Genomic DNA, 21,957 nt, shown 5'->3' with positions numbered 1-21,957 from the left:
TACTGGCAGCCCTAGATTTAAGTTTGCAGGTATGAAATTGTTTGGTTTGAATAACCTTTTACACCTTGTTTAGTCATGCTCTTTCGTCCCATGCTTTCTGGTCCCCTTTCTGTGAGCTTTGCATAACATCTGAGACTTTTATTGTTTTACAGGAAGCATTCATGTTGCTCCTAAAGCTTTTAGGACTTTTATCTCTGACATTAGGACTTCTCTGACTTATCTGGTGAAACCACCCATTTAAATTTTCTGAATGACTGGTTGTTACGATTCTCCTTCTCTAAGCTGGTAGACCAATATCAATACAAGTGTCTAGATTTGAAAGTATGAATAATCAAAGAGTAGTGGAAAATAGAAAAATATTTTCAACTGGTTTACTAAAGCAGATTCTGCCAAACTAACCTGTCTTTAGGTCTTTTCTAAGCAATTTTTTTCTAGACTAAATACATGTGATAGAATTTAATCTGGATTGCAAAAAAAAAAAAAAAAAAAAAAAAGAAGCATTTGATAAGATGTTACGTAGAAAATGGTTAAACTGGAGGAGATGGAAATTTAGAACAAGACCTGTAAAACAGGTAAGGAGTTGGTTAAAGGAGAGCATAAATTATAGTGAAAGAGCGGCTATTCATCTGGGTCAAGTTTTTTAGGATAGATCTTATTTTCTATTTTCAGTAATACTTTAATATATAAAAAAAACCACCAGAAGTTTGTTAAATGAAGCTCGTAGATAGTACAAAGCTGGAAAGTAACGTAAACAAGAGAGGAGTATCTTAAAGATGGAAATATCTGAAGGAAAACTGGATGATCTCAAAAGCTTGAGTGATAGAAATCAGATGAAATTTAACAATAAAAATCATAAGATCATGCAGTAAGGGACTAAAATAAGAATTCTTGCTGCAAGGCATCATTTGGAAATGACAGAGGAGGAAAAAAACCTGTTAATCACAGAACAATAGTGAACCATCAATGTGCTGTGCTGTTCAAAAAAAAAAAGAAAAAAAAAGAAACAGCAAATGCACTTCTCTCATGCATTAAGCTAGGCATTTGCAATAGAGATAGACATCCTGTTGTTTTGGATGAGAGGTGCTGGCAGTCTCCTGGTGTTTTTCTGCTGCTTATTCTGTTTAGTTTAACAACGTTGCCTGTATTAGCCAAAGTTAGGTTCTTCTGTTTCATTGGGAAAAGTTAGGTTCCTATCTGTTCCAGAATTTGTTGGGAAAACAGAAGTATAGATAGTGTATAACCATGCATAAAATCACAGCCTTAAGCTAAAACTATGGTATATGCTTCTATACATGTCTTAATGCATACATCTGCCATTTCTGGCAGTGTAACTAGTGGCTGAACAATTTAAGTAAAGCAAGTTTTGTAGGGAAAGTTAATACTTTTTATTAGGCTAACTGTGGAAGAAAAATAAACTAGCTGAAGAAGAGCTCATGTGCCCTGAAACCTGTGGGTTTTTTCCCCCCAGCTGTCCTAGTTGCCCTGACGAAAGATATTGCCTCTCCCTTAAAACTTTGCTGCTTCTTGTGAGTATTTGTACTTTGCACTAACCCGGCAGGCCCTTGCTGTTTTGCTAAGCTTCTCCCAGCAGAGTAAAATGATAACATTCTTAAGCTATTTCAGCCGGTGAGAATTCATTGCTCAGTACTGAGATTGCTGACATACAGTTCATAGACCAGTATACATAATTACATCAAAATAGAGTACCAATTATCTGATGCTTTAATTATGTAATCCATTTACTTATGCTCAAGTTTTTTGAAAGGGAAAGACAGTAATGGTTTCCAATGTACTCTGAAATAAACATGCCAATCACATTAGATTTCATCATTGAAATCTTTATATATTTTAACCAGGACTATTGAAATATTGGCAATTCATCCATAAACTCTTTCAGTGCAAAAGATTTTAAACAAAATATTATAGTACTGGTTGCAGACTGCTGTACACCAAGTACTGCTAAAGTCAAGAAACAATTGGCCTATTACATGTGTACATACAGGGCCCAGCAGCTACACTGAAATGTTTAGTTTATAAATTTCCAATATCAAGACCTCCACCATTTTTATACTATCATCTTATTTGAGAGATGACTGTGATGTACTTTTTGCAGAAGACAGACCGTTACAGCAAAACCAGGCTGGCAGGAAGATGCCATGCATATTCCAAACCCATAATTTTCATTCTCATATTTATAGTTCTTAAATTCTTACAGTGCCAGAGATGAACGGTAATGTAATCCAGATAAAATAAGATTCTTGAACCTTAGAAAAGTCTTAGATCTGCATGCCAAATGTGAGAATTTGCTATCCATGCCAAGAATTGTATGTTCCACAGGTACCCCAATAGGCAAGAGGGGGAATATCATAAAAGACGTCAAAGCTGTCCTATTATGAAACAAACATTTCCCTTGATTCTTCCACATTTTGCATATCAGCTAGTTGTACAAACATGCTGTTTTTATGTTGTTTTATCATTAAATTCTCTATTTTTAAATATTATATGTATTTTAACTTAGAATTTTATTTCTCAAATTGAGAGATTCTAATATGCATTTTTCAAGAGTATCTTACAGAAATTAAAAACTACACTCTTAATAGGGATTCTTCCTCCTCATCCCTTAATATTGCTAAAGTATGTGATTGTTAGCTCTAGAATGGCCTTATAAATCATGGGTACAAATGATATAATAGGCTTTGAAAATTATCATTACTAAACTTAAGAAAAAGAATGCAAAATGTGGAATATGGAATGTGCAAATGGAATTAATAAATTTAGAAAAAGGAATGTGATTGCCAGTATTAGGAGGAGACTGAATGCCAGTGGTCTTCCACTCAGATAGCTTACTTTATGAAGGGATGATGTTGTATTACGGTTTGTTTTTTCTGTTTGTTTGTTTGTTTGTTTTTAATTTGGTTTAACTAGCTAAATTAGCATCCGTTCCACTATGAATTCACATGAACAGTGTTGAAGTACTTCACTATTAATTTATCATATATACATATGTATATAATTTCTAGAATAGTATACACTGGAGAACAGTGTAAGGGAAAATTTAAACTATTTGAGAAAAGGTGTCAAAGGATGCTGTTCATGTAAAAACTAAACTTGATCTGACAATCTTGACATGCTTTTATTATTTGTAACATTATAAAATGACTTCATAAAATTAACAAGAGCATTTCCTCTTTTCTTGTTCTTGTTTCTTTACTTTGACAACACTTACTAAATAATTTTACCATTTCTTAAGGATGTTCAGTTAGTCATTTTCCTCTGCTGCTGCTGAATGAAAAAACAATAAAAGCAAAATGAAAGGAAATGGCCTTTTAAAAAAATAACAATAATGTAATTATAATCATGTAAAAAGGGAAGGAAAATAAGATGCTATAAGATCAAAAATAATTATTTAATTTAATCCTCATTATTACAGACAACAGCACTTCCCTGAATTAATTCGCATTTCAACTAGAGCATACCTTTTAGAAAAACACCAAGTCCAGTGATGGAGAATATACCAGAGTCTTCTGTCAGTTGTTCAGTTTCTAAATAGTTTCTCCATTATAAATGTACATTTTATCTGAGTGAATTGTCTGAGTATTAAGCTATCTGTATACCCTCTGAGGAACTGAGTTTTGAAAGAATGTGGCCACAGTTAATATTGTTTGTACCAGGTTCAGTAAATACGTGTGTATTAGACTCACTTCATGGAGTTTGGGCCCTTCTGGGGATTTAAGCGGTGTTTACAGGGGGAGTGGTGTCTCCTCTGAATTGTGATGGAATTTAGACTCGAGTTGGGATATATTTAAGTGTGTGTGGAAAGCTACGTTCAGAATTCTGAAGCATTTTGTGGTAAAAATATAGGCATCAAATGAATTTTGGTATCTGCTGGGCTTCATGATCGCAGGATGTGGGGATGTCTAAATTACAGTTCTGAGTATACGCAACTACCGTTTTCCTAAACCACGTTTTAATAAGATACTGTGCCTTGCTAGGTCTTATTTGTGTCTGTGTATCATATATATTAGCTATAGATTTATATGCTTAGATAAATACAGCTAGTTACTGTGTTTATATACATGGGCACATGAGTACACAAACATAGACAAGTATTTGGGGGGGGGAGTTTTGTGTTTGTGCACAGCAAGTATAATCATACGATCACTTGCACACTGAGTGACAATTAATGTTTAGTTCTGTCATCAGGTCTCTTTATTCCGCCAAAATGAAGTCTGATATAGAGCTCCTCCTTTCTGAATTAGGCAGTTAGGCTCTGTAAATTCAGAAGATACCTTACTACTTGCAGCAAGACGCCTTCAGTGTTTTTTTACTTTAGAAGCAAATTTATTTGTTTAAACTTACAGTATTTGACTAAATTTCAAATTGACGCTATTCCTTATTAATTATTAATTCCTGATTTAAAATACAAAAAAAAAAAAAAAAAAGAAAGCTAAAGCATGGGATACATCACCTTATAATGATAACTGTTTAAAACCCCACTGTTAAGATAAAAGTATATTGATACATGAAGCTTTAATACTGGTATACGTAAATGCTGAGAGATGGAAGATCTCTCATGAGAAACAAGCAGTACAAGTGGGCTTTACTCAAACTCAGGCAAGCCAAACAACAACAAAAAAATTAAATTACCTTAAATCAATAAGAGATCTAAGGTGCTGAAACTCCACACCGTATCAGCGCAGTCGTGAGTTTTTGGATCTATGCTTCTTCACAGCTCATCAGCTGAGGGCACAGGTGATAAACAAGCTTGTGCTTGCCCACTTGTGCATAGGTCCTTAGAGACAGAACCAAGATTAGAGTTAAGTTATTAGCCTCCAGTCTTGTGTTCAAGCTACTGCTTCCCATTGCATTTCATAGGGATGGGATCTTGATCCACAAACATCCACTTTCATTCAAATTCATTAGGAGGGTTACAGTTCATCAAGCAATCTCCAGCAGCCTCAGTGTGGAGGCTATCCAGCCGTATGGATGACTCTAGGTTTCTAGAGCATTTTTACTTTATACGACTATGTGGTATGAATATCTGAAACAGTCTAAGTCTTGGAATGAAGAAACTCTTGCAAGTTATGTATTGAAACAATCAATGAAAAGAGTTCTTTAACCTTGGGATCATAGAAAATAGTGGAACCTCAAAAGATTTTCCAGGCCAATACTTCTGAGTGTTGGAGACTTGCTGCACCATGAAATACGTAAAACTGCAAATGAATCACAGAGGTACTTCTGCTGTGTTGTACTCCGTTGAAGTGAGAAAGGGTAATTCTCGACCATCAGGTGCGAGCTAAATTGTTTGAGGTACGTTGATCTACTCTGTTGCTAGCCTAGAAATTAGCAGTCATACAGTGTTCATGACTGGATTTCATTTAACTTGCATAGCTGAGTTGGAAAATTAAAAGACAAAACGTATTATCGAAATATAAGAATTGTGCAAGAATACCCATTTTGGATGTGAAATAAAGTCACCCTGGGAAGGAAACATCCCCCTTTAAAAGAAATAAGAAATCAGTGAAAAAGGAAAAGGATATGGTAAAGAATGTGTGAAACTGAAATACAGAAACCAACAAGGAAGGCCAGAAGAATCAATGAAATATTGATGAAATGACCATGGGGCTTAAAGCGAGCATGGAGGCATTTCTTAAACAGTTGAGACTTAAAAGGACGGGTGGAATCCTATGTTATATATTGAGTCATCTAAGGTAATAAGATGGTAAAATCATTATATAGAAAATGAAAAATTATTCGATAGATATTTATGTTCTGTATTTGAAATGTGGAACATATATACTGTGAGTGGGATAAAAAGTTCACATCCATTAAAAAGGAGGAAGTTGGACAGCATCTTTTAAAATTAAACATTTCCAGTTAAGAGGCCTACTTAACTTAAATCCAAAAATTCAGTAAAATGAAATGCTTTCTACTCATATTAATTTTTAATAAGCCTTGGAAAACTGAAAAAAGTATAAAGAATTGTACAACTGCCAGTGTAATTTCAGTATTTAAACATGGCAAAAGGCATGATTTAGAGAGATGTAAAAGAGTTAGCCTAGCTTCAGTCCTAACCAGGAATAACAGAATGCTTAATTCAGGATGCTCATCAACGCAAAAAAAAAAAAAAAAAAAAAGAGAGAGAGACTAGTGTCATAACTAATGCCAGACAGTGTAGTTTCATAGGTAGTAGATGACTGTTGAAGGGAGGGGATGACATGGGCTTTAAAGGCTTTGGAGTTGAAGGTTTTTTGATTTATAAAAATAACTGAGTTGGTACAGTGTTTATAGTGCAGGTAGATTTGTATCAAACATTAATTTAGAAGCCATTGGCATTCTTCTTTTTATTAAAAAAACAGTCAAGCCTGAAAAGCTTTATATTGTAAGAAGATAATAGGGTATCTGAGACAGACTGTTGTTGCAAATAATTTGAACTGAATAGTTAAGTGGCCTTGATGCAACAAAAAAACTTACAATACAGCTAAATGCTAGGTCATACAACTGGAAATCAGAAATGTGGATTGTAGCTGCAGGATAGTATAACAACCGTAGTGTGACAGCTTGGAAAGAAGTGGCTGAGAGATGGATCTAGAGTCATTGTGAAATATAATGTAAGCACTCAATACAGTGATGACTTTGTATTCCTTGGTGAATTAAAACTAAGATACCAAGTGTACCCTCAGTAAAGCACTACTGGAATTTTGGAACTCAGTGCCTGATTCTGAGGTCCACGTTCAAAAGGGCTTTGGAAATACTGCCGCAAGTTCAGAAGAAGTAGATAAAGTGATATAAGATGGAAGAACGTCTCTTCCTTTCAGAAGAACTTAAGAAATGTAATCTAAGTGGTTTGCCAAAGAGAAGTGTGAGTAGTGCCTGAGATAACAGTGCAGAGGTGATTATCAGTCCTGCACTCAAATAATTTACCAGAAAAGCAGATAGATTCACCATACTTCATCTCTCTAAACAACTTTAGACATTCAGCTATTTAACATCTACAGAATTTCATTACCATTGGAAGAGCAAAGAAATAGCTCCTCCCCTAATAAAACAGCATTTTATTTGATATAACAATACAACAAAGTAAGATAGATGTTTCATTTGATATTGGCACATTGACTTGCAACCTTTTGGTTTCTTCTCTCTAATGTTATTAGCTGATCATTTTTTGTAAAAATTAAATTGATTTTCATATGTAATAATTTGTCACTCAGCAACTGCATTTGCTGTCCATCTAAGAAATCCAAGATCCTAAGATTTATTACTTTAGTAAGCTAAATTTTATAATACATGTAATATTTATTTGGCAACATCTCTGTTTCAAATGTTCTTTTGTGTGATTTTCGTAGTTAAATATTACGATAATACAATGTTAAATTAAAAATACAAATGGGGTTCTTTGTTTTATTATTCGTGTCCTTGACATATTTCTAATGGGCTCTTAAAATAAGTCATTTGTTATGTTCTTTTGCTTTCTTTGCTAATGAAAAGATGAACTTTCTCTAGGTTCTAATTGATTTTTAAGCCAAGTTCCTAGCATCAGTGAGTCAGTACATTCCCTTTGTTTATAGCAGAGATGTACTGCCCATTAACTTTGATTCTGTTTCTCCTGAGTGGCTTTACATTCCCAGAAGATTAAATTCGTGTAAATATTGTTCTCTTTGCAGTGAGGAGCTACGGAAAGAAGTGCGACAGCTGAAACGTGAACTGCTGGAAGCAAAGCAGAGAAAAGAAGAAAGAGCTGTAAAATCTAAAGAAAAGGAAGGTAAGAGTATATTATAGCAGGTGATGTGTAGATTTCCACTTAACATTCCAGTTTTAAAGTTGTTTGGTATTTTTAACAGAAAAATATGTGGATGAATGTGATCACTATATTGTTGAAAAGTAGATTTTTTTTTTGAAAGAAAAAGTTATTTTCCTTAAAATTGTAGACTGATAGTAATGAAAGGATCCTATTATATAAATAAGCTATACAGATAGCATTTGTTCTTTCAAACATTCTTTAGTTATGTATGTGCAGTTGGGCAAGTTGCTAGATTTGAAATACTGTTATGGTTTATTTTTTGGTTGGGACATACGTGCTCTGACTTGGAAAACCTTCTTGACATTCTGACTTGGAAAGATACTTAAACGCACACACGAAGTTACTGACTTAAGACTTTTACAGTTCCTCTGAATGATTCCAATGGAGTCAATGACTCAAATTCAAAAAGTCAGTTTCACATGTTCTCCATAAACCTTAGGAAAATGAGATCTGTAGATGCCCCCTTTTTAGTCAGACAAATTTTACATTTCATTTCTTACTAAAAATGCCCAAGTTGCTATGTCTGTAATGGTATGTAAGGTACATATTTTGGTGTAGGAAGATGTAACACCTTGTGCTAGCTGAACTGAAAAAATAGGCAAATTTTCAGGCACTCCAGATTTGCTGGACTCATTTCTGGAGTGGATCCTTGGTCCTGTTTTCAACAATATAAGAAACCTGGAAGAAAATACAAATTTATTGCCAGAAAAAATTGTAGTTGACACACAGTTTAAAGAGTGGTAGAAAGTATAACATCATTTTTAGAAAATAACGTGGATTCCCTTGAATAATGGGTGAGCTTCAACAGCGACCAGTTTGACGGATTAAAATTGCCACATCTGGGTCTTGTGTATGAAAACTAGAGCCATGTTTCACAAAGTAGTGGCTCTAAAAAGGTTCTAGGAATCATGCTCAGTCACTAAATGAATGCAAGCTCTCATTGGTAAGACAATAAATACAGTTGTTGGACATATTAAAAAAACAACTGCAAGTAGAAGCATAGAAATGAAAGAGAGAAGATGTTATGTACATATATGAATATATAAATGATACATGTATAGTAATACATGGCAACTGTAGTACCATTACTTAAACATTATCTCTGTTATGGTGCCAGTTACTTCAGAGGAGATATTGCAGCATAATTAGAGGAAATCTACCAGCACAGTGACTGGTTAAAGTCATACTTGGACGATACTCATAGTTAATACTATGGTATTGTTATGAAAAATACCTTTTATTCAAGGCCAGGAAGTAGGGAAAAAAGAAAAAAGGAGGAAACTGAGTGCTATATGTCAGGTTTTCACCTGACATTTCACCTTCTGGGAAATGAGTAACAGGAGATAAACCTGCTGAAAATCTGTAGGTAACATCTAATGGTCAAAGTAACCCTACTGTTGCTTTTTTGAGTGTTGTTAGAGCTCAGGATGTGGTCTATTCTAGTACCTGTGGAGAAAAACATATAGGAAAGAGGAAAGAGCCTATTCAACAAGTTCTTGGAGTACTTAATTAAAAAATCTGAAAATAAGCACATGCTAAAACTTAAGACAAAATTAAAAAGATGATAAATGAGATGCAAATGTTGAAGGGCAAAATTATGACTGGAAATCATTGTTAAGTACAATAACAAGAGAAGAATGAGCAAGAAAAGAGTTGTTCACATGCTAAACAAAGAGGAAACAAGCTTGAATGCCTCTTTTACCTCAGTCTTTAGTATAGTGGTCAGCTTGGATCATATAGTTACATACAATCGGTGACATAGAAGCAAGCAGTCAGGTACAGAGCAAACAAACTAGAGACTATTTAGATAAGTTAGGTGTGTTAAAATCATTTGAACTTGATGAAATTCGCTGAAGCATATTAGCAAGTTGGATAAAAGAGTCCCAGAGATATTGACACTAACAAAACGGTTACAAAATGCTCCAAGAGAGTAGTTATCAGATGTTCATAATCAAACTGCAAAGTGGGGTTCACAGGAGTCTGTTGTTAATGATATGGGAAACAGGATGGAATACCTTTATTAAATTTGCAGACTGCAGAAAATATATGGGGCAGGGAAAGGGAAGATGAAAGAAGAAAGAAAAATGCAAACTTGCATGCTAAGGGTGGAGTTCCACAAGCAGTTGTCCAAGTGAAGAGCTGGTTGGCTCACTGCCTTCCCTTGCGCTAGCCCTAGTCCACACTGGAGCATTTGTTGATCTGATTCAGTTTATTAACATGGAAAAAAAACTGTTCATTTTTTTCTTTGCCGGAATAGTTTTGTACCGGGTTAGTGGATTGAATCAGTTCACAGAGGTGAAAAGCCAGGTCAAAGTAAACAGAATACGTGACATGGAAAAGGGGAAGATTCAAGGGTGAAAAGAGCTCTTTCTATTGTAGCAAATTGGCTTATCCTGTCTTGTGTAACTTCTGCTTAGAAATTATCAGTTGCACAAACACAAGATGGTAGGTACCACTTATTCAGCTTAAAATCTAGGAAATACAGTAAATAACTAGCTGACTGCAAGTTGACAGTGCCATGCTTTTGAAAAGGTTAAAATGAAATGTATAAAAAAGGCACATTGTAAGCAAGGCAGACTTATTGTTCAACCTGAGCAGGGCTTCTGCCTGAATACTTTGCCCAGTTTTGGCCATTGCACTTGAAAGAAAGATGAGGCACCTTAAGAGAGCATACTGGAGAGCAGCAAAGATGACTGATGATCTAGAAAGCATAACATTTGAAGTTTGAAAGAACTGGGACTGTTTAGTTTAGAGAGGAGATGACTTTGTAAAGGGGCATATTAACAATCTTTGAGAATGTTAAAGGCTACCATGGAGAGGAATTATTCTGTGTAATCCCCATGGAGAGGTCAGGAGATAATAGGCTTCAATTGCAGCTACAGAGATTTAGCTTAGATGTTAGGGAAAACTTCCTGAAGATAAGTATAATTAAGTATTGGAATAGATGATCTAGAGCATGAGTGGAATTTTTAATAGCAGATTAGACCAATACTACTTAGGACTGGTTTAGAAACAGTTGATCCTGCCTTATGGCAGAGATGGGCTTAGGTGTTCTATTTGTCAAGTTTCTGTGAAGCACAACCTATTTAGTAAATCAAAAGAAAGGTAAGTTGTGACTTCTAGAGAGGTCTTGATGGGGGCAGAGAAACTGAGCATAATTTTAACAATGATAGTAACTAGATGGAAAAATTACTGGAAAAGTATTATATTTTCTATCACTATGAGTCTTTAAATCAAGCAATTAAAATAATGGCTTTGTAGGTCTGCTGAAATTAGTCAGTAAGGTATTACTTTAGTAAGTAATTTTTCTGCCTTTACTGCGACAGGAATAATGGTAGCGTATTCTCTGCCTTGGGATGCTGTGTCCACATTTGTGACATACAGGAAAAACTAAGATTCTAGAAATACATTTTAGATTTTTCAAGGAAAAGGAAAGCCTTTTTTAAAAATTTAAAAATAAATTAAATTTAATCAAAATATCAGCTAAACCAGAATCTACCTAGAATTATCAAACATTAACATTTAATGAGTAAGTAACATGCTTAAATTATTTTGAATACTAAAATAATTAGGTGATGAAACTATGTACAGTCTTCCTGTTGGCTGCTTTTGTCAAGACTTCAGCTGATGTCAATAGCATGGCAACTGATAGCAGTATCAATTGACACTTGTTAGATTTCTTTTCCCATAGTGCCATCTTTCTGATTAGTTTTGTGATTTATATAAAGTTCATTAGTACAGAGTTTTAAATTATCAGTTTTGACTTTTGTATTCTACCCACTGTATTTCAGATATTTTTCAGATGTCAGTCACAAGTCTATCAACTTGTTGTCTTTTGAATTGTACAAAGCTTCTAACTTGTATGGAAAGAAAAAGTACAGTTGCATGATGAGGCAGTTTCTTGTAAAGGACCAAAGATCTTGCAGAGCTTAAGATTAGTAGGAGAGAGTTAAAATTGCAATAGGAATATTAACTAAAAGGTACGTCTACATTAGTATTTTACCACAGATCAGATGTGCTCTTTGGGATGAAGCTACACTGGAAGATATGTTCGAGGAGCACACTAACGGTCTCCTGCTGGTAGTCCAAAACAGAATACTCCCAAAATACGTAGTGAGGATGTCAGGGCCTTGGCAGAACTGTTTTATTCCTATTCCACAGTATCACTGGCTAATGTTGAAGTAGCTAAGGCTTTTCTGTCTTTTGTGAATTTCAGCCTTATAACTAGAAGTGGCCCAAAGGCACAAAATAAAATTTAAAAGAAGTCCAGATCTAATTGCCTGAATTTTAAGAATGTTGGAGCCTGGCTGCAATTAGAGCATAGCTTTTGTTTTCATCATGGTTCAAATGGAGCTAAAAGTAGTTTTCTGAATTTCCCCTTTTCATTCTAGCCAAATATTCATATTTTTCTCTATAATCTTATAGAACATTTCAGTTCTGAATAATCAGCTTTGAAGAAGATGCAGATTAAAATTTAGGATATATGTTTGAACAATTAAGAAGTAGCTTATGACTGCTAACCTTAAATACTCCTGTCTTACAGCAATGTTGGAATGGTAATTTAAGAAGCATGATTTGATTTAGCAAGGACCTCTAAACTTGCTTAATGTTATTAATTGTGGAAGCACTAGTGGAAGCATGTAAATGTTTGTAACTTTTTGTCATATTAGCATGGTGTAGTATCTTAAACTTGGCTTTGGTCTCTGTAGAGTCATCTCACTACATTGTATTTTATGGTTGGTATGTTACAGAATGAAAACAGGTCTGAGTATTCATATTGGATCTTATGACTACTGGCAAAAAAAAGTATTAGAAAACTATGAATTCATTAATCATCAAGGAACAAAAGTAAATGTCACACTAAATGCTAGATTCTAATAAAGGAAATTCTAGAGGGGGGGAAGTAAACTATAAAAAGAGAATGGTACGTGGAGGGAGCAAAAGATGTGAGAATGTCACTGGAAATAAATTGATATATAAATTTTGACGAAGTATCAAACTGCAAAAAAAAAAAAAGATACTGAACAATTGAATGGATTGTGGAAATAGATAAAAAACAAAAATAAAAGACTAGGCAAACTTATTTGTTAGGAGTTATTTAAAAGTTCAATGTGTGTAATTTAGGTAGGACGTGGGATGGGAGCTAGCATCTTAAGTATTTAAAGATGCTAAACATAAGGAATGAAAAAGTATACCTTTATTGTCACACATATTTATAATTGAATAACAGAAAAGAATTTAGAGACACTTTGAGTATAATATAATAAAATCTAACTAATAAAACCAAGTGTTGCACCTGAGCAAGTAATTTTGATTGCCCAAAAGTTCAAAGCATTTATTACATCTCACTTAGTTCACATCATTTTTAGTTTATTGGCCTGAATTTTCATTGATGCAGTAGGATTGCCAACATGCAGGATAGCTTGCAGAATATATAACAATTTACCTAGTCCACATTAGTTTAGATATGAAAAATTGTATATAGATAAAACAGACTAGTATCAGGAAATAACTGTGTGTAGCAGGAGATTTTTCCATTGTTCTCTCGCTATCCTCTTGGGGGAGTGTGGGATGGAGAGTGAGTTGTGACCTGCTTTATCGGGTATGTCCACGCAGATGGTGCAGACACTTGCGCAGTGTCTGCTTATGCTCTGAGTTGGCTGGGTTAGAAAAAATGCTAGTTCAGAGGCCATGTAACTGCATTAATATGACCCTGTGCTTGATTAATAAACACTTCATTTCAGCCAAAACTTGCAACAATAAGGGTAAAAATTCACTAAAGACAATAGAGCAGTGTGAGAATAAGGCTTAGGTCATGCTGAACTTTTGCAGAATTGGGGCTAATTCTGCATTGAGGCTACCGGCTAATTGATGGGTGGTGGCAAGACATCTATTTTACATCTACTGGCAGATCTTTATTAATATTGGTATCACATTTAATATCACTGTTTGAAATTGTTCATGTTAAACATTTGCCTACTTAAGTTTTTTCCCAAATTCAGAGCATTAAAGAGGATTGGGGGTGAAAATTTAAGTGTTTACATTGTTTAAAGAGGAGGGAGAGAAAAAACGAATTCGCTCCTTCCAAGTTTGATTATAACCAGCCTTCCAATTTGTGGATAAGATTGTTGACTGTGCCAGACTGCTGTCATGACCTTACTTTAAATAAGATGTTTTTCTTTTATGTGACATTTGCTGTTGTGATGCCAGAAATTACATCAAACATTATAATTTAAGTGCTGAATTACATCAGCATTTTGAAGTGCTTAATCAAATATTTGAAAAAGATACATTTTTCAGAGTTTCATAGTGTAAACCTGTGAATCTCTTTCAATGAAATTTACTTTAGACAAATACCATCTGGCCAGTTTTTAACTATATGTTAGTTTTAAATAGTTTTAAAGATTTATTTTAATTTTTCTTGTTAGAGCAATTTTTAAACAGTCTGGTAATCTTTGGATGATGAAATTTAATTACCACACATGAGAAAACAGAAAAGCCACAAAATACTATCTGAGCCGTGAAACCTAACAACTAGCATAGAAACTAACAACAAAATGTAAGAATCCTACTGAGGCGTGAAGTATTTTCTACTTTATTTTTAATAAATAAATTTAAATTTAAGGGAATCAAATGATTGAAGTGTTTAGAAAACCTTCAAAATGTATCAAGGATCCCTATTTAAGATTGTTATATTAATTAATTGATATATTGATTAATAACTTAAGATTTATTTTATTATTAAATTTAGTGGGACTTAAAGATGTGTTTAGGTCCTGTCTTACATAGAAAGATGCTTTCTTGAAGTCAGAGATTTTAAGGGAATTGTGTACCCTTGAGGAATCATGCAAATTCCAAAATCCAGATTTTGATGGTTTGGGTACTACACAGCAGAAATATGTATGAGGATGAAGATTTTGCAATATATATAGTTGTACTTTTATCAAAGTGTGTATCTTGAATCTGTCATCCTTGCAAAGTCTTCTGTTTTATTCCACTATTTCTGTTTTTATTTTTTCCTCAATTAATCTCTCATAAAATAATACCCAGCATCCCTAGTCAGTCTCTTTCTCTCTGTGGCTGGTAAAAAGAATGCTTTTCTCTATCTTTCTCTTTGCAAAAGAGGACAAAAGCCTAGTAGTAAGCTAGCTTTGGTTTTAGTGTGGTAATCCTAAGCATGTGTTCAAAATCAACTGACACTAGAAAATTAATCACATATTAGACTGGGACTTCTGGGACAGCCTAAAAGCTGTCAAAGTTCAGAAAAGATTCACTGGAGATTTCCATTGTCGCATACTAAACCTACATAGTTGCACAGGTCAGTAGGCTCTGCTCTTTCAAACAGTGTTTTGAGGCTATAGGAATTACTTCTAAGATTATATTGTTTGAGTTGACTAAATGAACTAGTAAGTTTATTTTAGGAAAACTCTTGTTTTTTTCACTATAGCAAACTTTAAAATCCAGTAATCAATCCAACCTTGGACGCTGATACTGTAAACAAATGTATTAGGTTATTCATGGATAGTAAATATGTCCAGATTCTTGCTTGTAAGCTCTTCAAGGCAACACTCTGGCTCTTCAGGGTCTAATGCAGGCCAGGGCTATGATAGCAATAACTGAATAATAGTTAAAGGTGTGAAGAAAACCAAAGTAATATTAGACTATGCTAAACATAAATGTACTGGAAAGTATGTTATAAGTTCTTTCAAATAAATATATTAATTCATATCATATCTGGTATATTTATCACTTTTATGGCACTTTACAGTAAATGAATGTTTTTGTTTTTCATTGGTAGTACTTAAAAATGCTGGAAAAAAGTCTTCCTTTATTCTGGAAGAAGTGTGTTATCTATCTCAGGTCTTAATTATGGATATACACACTGTGTTCTGCATCTGTCACTTCTGACAGGAATTCTATTTGAATTCTCAAAATATTAAGGCATATCAGAATTTTTTTGTAATTCATATGGATTTTGTTTCCTAAATCCTTTTTTCAAAAAAATTGTTCTTTCTTTCTAAGATCTGAATCTTATTAACATTTTTAAAATCAATACTGCATGTATCTATAATTCCAGAATAATGCAGTATTAACTGAGTATCACTATCACCTTTACCTTTACATTTCTTGATATTTCTGTCTGATTGTCTGTCTGATATGACCTTTTGTCATATCAAATGTGTCATTTTCGTTACTAAAGATTGCAATAGAGATACTGACAAAAGTTACTTGATCTGCCTTCTTTAAAATGTATACAAAGTCTGCTGTAACAAATAAACAGGGATGGTCTTGTACAGATTTCTTTGTGCACTCTCCTTGTTTTCTCACCTCGCTTATGCATGAACTCATGATTATATATGCAGAGTGCATCACGAGAGTTATAGAATTACTTTTGTGAAGTTCAGCGTATCAGGAATGTTTTGTGGTGAAAGATGGTTTGGTCTATTCATCTAAAAATCTGCATTCTAGTTGTACATCACTGAAGAAAAAACATAAAGCAGAACTCTGTTTTTCTCTGTCCCAATACATATTCTTTCCTGCCTTCTGAAGGTTAGTGGGTTTCTGGTAATACTTTGAGCAAATTAAACTGGTTGTTATTCCAGCACATGTTTTATGCATAACTTCATTTTTTCTTCCTAAAAAAGAAGAAATCTCTGGATTTTATACAGATTCTACCTCCTTTATTATGAGGACAGGCATTACTCCAAGGTTTGTCAAAATTGATACAAATAACAAAATGATAAAATAAGAAAATTAATAGTGTGGAACCTTCTTTGCATACTGTAATACATTTGGCTCAAAAATACTGTTACCTTATCATTGCCACTCTCTGTGTATGTGCTTAGCCCCACCTGTAATGCTAGCAATTAAGTCCTACCATTAAGGCCAATGTAAACATCAGCCTGAACAATGATCGTATTTTTCTTATCTGTCACAGTCAGCAGGCCTAGAACTAATCTTTTGTGTTTTTCATAAAATGGAGGTAAAATTGAGTTGCAGTATTCAAAATACAGGGGGACTGATGCAACTTTTGCTGTGTTAATTACACTATTAAATTTATCAGGTGTTTTAGGAATTAAGCTTAAAACTCCTTTATCATAAATAAAGTTTTATTATCTGCTCCACTTCCTATTTAGGGTCTGATTCCAAACTGTCAAAAGACTGCCATCCAGTTCAATACCCTTAGATCAAGTTCTTGCATCTTTGCTATACTTCTGTAATTTTGTAGTTAAACACTGACTTCAGTTGAACTGTTCCCAATTTAAGTGTGAGGAAAACAAACCCTTCTGTATTTTTTTTTAAATCAACCTCTTCTTTTCTGGTTTAAAGACTTCTGAATCTCCTCCTTAGTTCCAGACTATCACTGGAAACCATGTCTCAAGCACAATGTTTTAGGTTAGATTACACTGTCACGCCTGGCATCTGTTACCCCTTAAAGGAATATTTCAGGAAAGCAGAATAGCAGAATCTATCTGAAAGAAAATAAATTACTCAAATATTAAAGTTTTTGTCACAGTGAGATGAAGGATCTCTTGGCAGTAACTCAGACTAGCTGAGGTAAGTAGCAACATACTTAGAAATTCTGTTATAAGTAGGATTAAATGTATTTTCAATAGGAAAGGTTGTTTTTTCTCACCTTCCCTGAGGAGATAATATAAAAAGAAACTTGTTCAAACGAAGGAAAGAAATCTTTCCTTGCCTGAGGCTACTTACAATTCATGAGGAGATGCCTCTAGGGCAAAAGTGTGCAAGATCCCTGTAACTGATTTAAATTAGCATCTTCAGCATCCTGCAGTACTTAAAAAAGGCATATCATTCTTATTTCCATGCCGTGCATCTGTGCAATGCCACTTTCTCATTTTGTTTCATCTCAATAAATCCTTAGAGATTCAGGTGTTTTGGAGTTTAAAGATTTTAATACATGTGTAATCTTACACTTTTGCTGGATCAACAAGCTGAACGTGAGTTAACTAACCTTGATGTGAAGATCAAGTCCATACAGTGCTGTAGTTCTTTTTTGAACTTATTTGCAAAAAATTTGGAGAGGATGGGAGGTGCTGACTGGCAAATATGAAGTAGTAGCCACCCAAACTGTGTTTGCATTGTTAAAGTGTTCTTCCTTTACATGGTTGTCTATTCCAGGTGTTTTATTTTGCATGTTAGTTGTCTGGGTTTGTTCATGTAGACACAAAATAATTTCATCAAAGTATTTGCTACTTAATAAAGCTGAATGAGTTATTTTTATATATATATATATTTATATACTTGTGGTTTTGAAATTACTTTATTATGTGGAGTTTTCAAAAGTTTTGAAATGTGTTAGAAACTGATTGACTTAGAGGCTCTTGAAAATCCCTCCTGTTGTATTCCTTGCTTTTAATGTGGAGTAATAGGTTGTAAGACCTCGTGGAGAAATACAAGCATGTCTTTAAGTCATTTTAATGAATGGTACAGAAATATGATGCATACAAGTACCTAACTGTTTTGGTTGACTCACTCTGAAGTTAACTCAGGTGGATCTGATTATCTTTCATTTGATTTATAAAAAGGCAGACAGAGTAAAGTGCAGGACTAGGAAAACCCTGGCAGGAGAGACCCAAGGAACGATGATCTTAAGAGAAAGCTTGAACTGAAATTCAAATTATTTGTGTTAGCAGTAAGTGAAAACTGAGTGTGATAAAAATACACAGGTGCCCTACTTATGGGAATTTAATCTATTTGTATGAGAATTATATTTGAGCTGGACTAGACTGGACTAAAAACTTAGTCAAAGAAGATGTATGACTGAGGATCACATCTTCTTTAATTTCAGCATATGTGTATTGTTTGGATCACAGACTTCAAATGTTTATGGGCAGACTGAGACTTGCATTTGCATAAGTTTTCAAGAACACACAGATTGTTTTTGTCATTAAAATGTTACAGTTATACTCCTTATCATAAGGTAGTTGAGATCCTTTTCAAAGCCTCCCTTCAGGTAAATATCTGAAAAATTGTTTTCCATAGGAAAGCTGGTGGTTTTGTAGCTCAAATTATTTCTCTAAAGGCTAAACATTAGTGAAACAAGGCACTATGTTGTTTCCATCTGTCAACAAGTTTGATTGGATATGCTTGTTTATGCAAAAACTATGGTGTTTGTCTTCACAAGGGTTTGGTCTTGAATTAAGAATGCTTTTTTTATTTTATTGGTAGAAAAGGCTGAGGAAATTGAGGGGAAGAGGGAGCTGAGCCTTTACGATTTGTAGTTTTATACTGTACTTCATTATTCTTTTCAATTCATCCTGTATTATGATGCATGAGATTTTATGGCAAATTTTATTTTATTCATGCAGCTGTTTAATCATTCCTGAATTTCTGTGTATATGCTTTTATATTTTTCTGGCCATTCTAGAAGATTTTTTTTTCTTTCCTTATCTTGCTATTGCTCTTAATCCTCTGTTTAGTCTCTGTTATATCCAGTATGCCAACTGGAAAACAGGGCAGGAGGGACAGCTCTGTGTGGTATTGTGAATATTCTATTAAAATGTGTTCCCAGTTATTCTTTAAATATGTACATGTAACATATATATCCTAATTAATAAGATATTTTATTTATAAAATTATATAAATACTACAGATTTATTTCCTCTTATTCTGACATGCCATGTCTATAAACTTTATAGAAAGCGTTAAAAAAACTGAGATAAAATTTCTGATTCCAGGGTAAATTTTTCTCTGTATAGCTGTAAGCTGTCATCTAAAAAAAACTGATAAAGGGTTTGATTTAAATTTATAGTTCAGCAGGCTGTACATCCTGAAATCTGTTGCACCAACTTCCTCCGTAAATACTTAGTTTTTCATCTTTTGGAATGGATATCTGGAGAGTTGTTTCTCAGGCAGAAAGGAGGGTTTATTCTTCTGTTTGTTATCAGGAATAACAGTCTTGTAAATATCTGTAAATATTTTTCAAGTATACTAAACCGATATGTGAAATGTATTTAATACCATTCAAGAAGAAGAAAATGGGAAAGGAAGGTGTTGATCAATTTTCAAATTTATTTAAATTATTAATTTATCATAGTAGTGGATATTCTGTGAAAAGGAAACTTGAAGATAAATGAGAGTAGCCATTGGCTAGTACAGATATATTTTGTTACTACAGAGTCCTTTCCTGATTGACAAGATGGAATAGTAAATAGTTTATAGTTAAAAAAAAAAAAAAAAAAAAAAAAAAAAGTTGATACTAAATGAAAAAGTGATTGAGATTGCAACAAAAATGTGGAGTTTTGGTGACAGGTAGAAAACAAGATCTTTGAATACAAAGTGTGTTTGTCATTTAATTCCATAGCATGTTAATAGTACTTTACATAACACTTTTAATCATGGATCTGCCAGAGCAGATTGAATGTTCCATCTTACTTGTTTGTCTGGCTTTCTGCCACTCTTTACCACTCATTAGGGTCAGTCTTGTATAACCCTATGTAAGGAACAGCCTCCCTCAACAAAGAGCCAGGGGATGGAAACAGTTGTTGGGTTTTCTTTTTTCCTCCAGTTCTTTCTCTTCTGGCAGAGGCCTCCCTTGGAGGAGTAAGGCATGTTCATAAGTGTTCTTAGTTCTGTAGCACAAAGGTTTTGAGTGCTAAAATCTGTCAATCACATCAAAGGACTTGCCACCTATTATTTGGACTAGTTACACAGTCTGCATGAAAGGAACAGCCCCCATTCTTCAGTCCTTGTATCTTGGCAAGTGTGCCCATCTCTATACTGCTCCTGAGGTATAGAAGTCTTCCAGATGCTATTTTGCCACCAAGGTGCCATTTCCAAGCATTCAGAAGGATCAGCTCTTGTTGCCTGTAAGGACAATCATATTTGCTAGAAAGCAAAGACAGTTCCCCAGAAAACTGAGAGTAAACTTTCCAAAAACTTGGTATACATTCTTGGAAATGCATCAGCTGATCATGGGTGAAATCATGGGCTCTGCTAAGATGCTCGGGAAGAAATACTCTTTCCTCAGAAAAACAGAAAGATACAGAAACTGCCAGTTGTGCAAGAGTTTGAAATTCTTATATTTTCCCTTTAATTTCCCCACCCGTTATTTCTGGCAGATACTGCAGCTTGAGTGGGAGGAAAAAAGTCATGATTTGGGACCGCAATCAAAAAGTAGTAGATCACTTGAACCAGAGTTGGCTTTTAAAAGCCCCCTTGTTTTTAAAAGCCCCCTTGTTTTGCCTTTGAGACTGCCAGCTGTCTTCAGTCTTTGATAGATCTTACTTCTTCACCACTTTGCTCTGTGTAGATTTGAGGATGTAATTACAGCTCTGTCACATACCCTCCTAACTTCTTGGCTGTAGCTGACAGTTCATGCTAGCCTGTCCATCCAAAGCTTATGGCCTGTTTTTGGATTATTTATTCCTTAGATCACTTCCTTTCATTTGGCAGGAGGCAACTGCTTTGATAGTTGTGTGACCCATAATTTGGTGGAAGGATCTGCTCGGTAACCATGGGAGAGTATTGTTTCTGTTGTCCTCCTTCCATATGTGACAGCTGTGATGGACAGTTTGCTCCTGGAATAGGAGTTCACATGGGTGGCCTAGGAGCTCAGGATTACCTGTCACCACAGGAGAAGAAACTATAAATCAGTGTTCCAGAACCCAGAGGTGTTGTGAAATGCCTGAAGAGTACTCTGCTCTGCCCTTTCAGGGTCATCATGATGGACATTGCCAGCATGATGTTCCTCCTCAACAAGTCAGATGGTCTGAAGTCATTACTACTCTGCCAAGCAGCAACAAACTACCAGAAACTTGAATCATCTGGTAGTAGTTTGCTTGTTATGCACTCTGCATACCTCTGTAGATGGTTGGCCTCTCAGCTAAGTCATAAATGGGAGATCTGTTCTGATATTCTCAAGGCTATCTTCCAGGATCGTGAATGCCCTACGTTAGACTTATTCACCTCAGATGCCATCAAAAACAAAGTTTTGGCTCTCATGCCAGTTCCTTGTTTAGAGGTCAGGATGACATGTGTTTACCTTTCCACACATCCCCCTACCAAATCCCTTTGATTGCAAGGGTGTTGGTCAGTGTAAAGCGAAGGAGGTGCTGATGATGCCATTTATCCCTGTCTGATAAGACAGCTCTGGTATCACCCTTTATTTCATATATGACCTAGGAAACTCT

At 34.6% G+C, this 21,957-nt stretch overlaps 1 protein-coding gene across 2 annotated transcripts in view; it reads left to right on the top strand.

The window, feature by feature from the left end:
- The window catches only part of CWC27 (CWC27 spliceosome associated cyclophilin), a 112,021-nt gene that overhangs the window by 66,190 nt on the left and 23,874 nt on the right, over window positions 1–21,957 (top strand). For both annotated transcript variants that reach the window (XM_064500501.1, XM_064500500.1), the window contains exon 11: window positions 7,665–7,762. In XM_064500501.1, coding sequence (XP_064356571.1) covers window positions 7,665–7,762 — 98 coding nt within the window. The remainder of the gene's footprint in view (window positions 1–7,664; window positions 7,763–21,957) is intronic.

Source organism: Dromaius novaehollandiae, chromosome W (genome assembly GCF_036370855.1).
Source record: "Dromaius novaehollandiae isolate bDroNov1 chromosome W, bDroNov1.hap1, whole genome shotgun sequence".
NCBI lineage: Eukaryota > Metazoa > Chordata > Aves > Casuariiformes > Dromaiidae > Dromaius > Dromaius novaehollandiae.
This window is presented reverse-complemented; position numbering and strand designations above follow the sequence as displayed.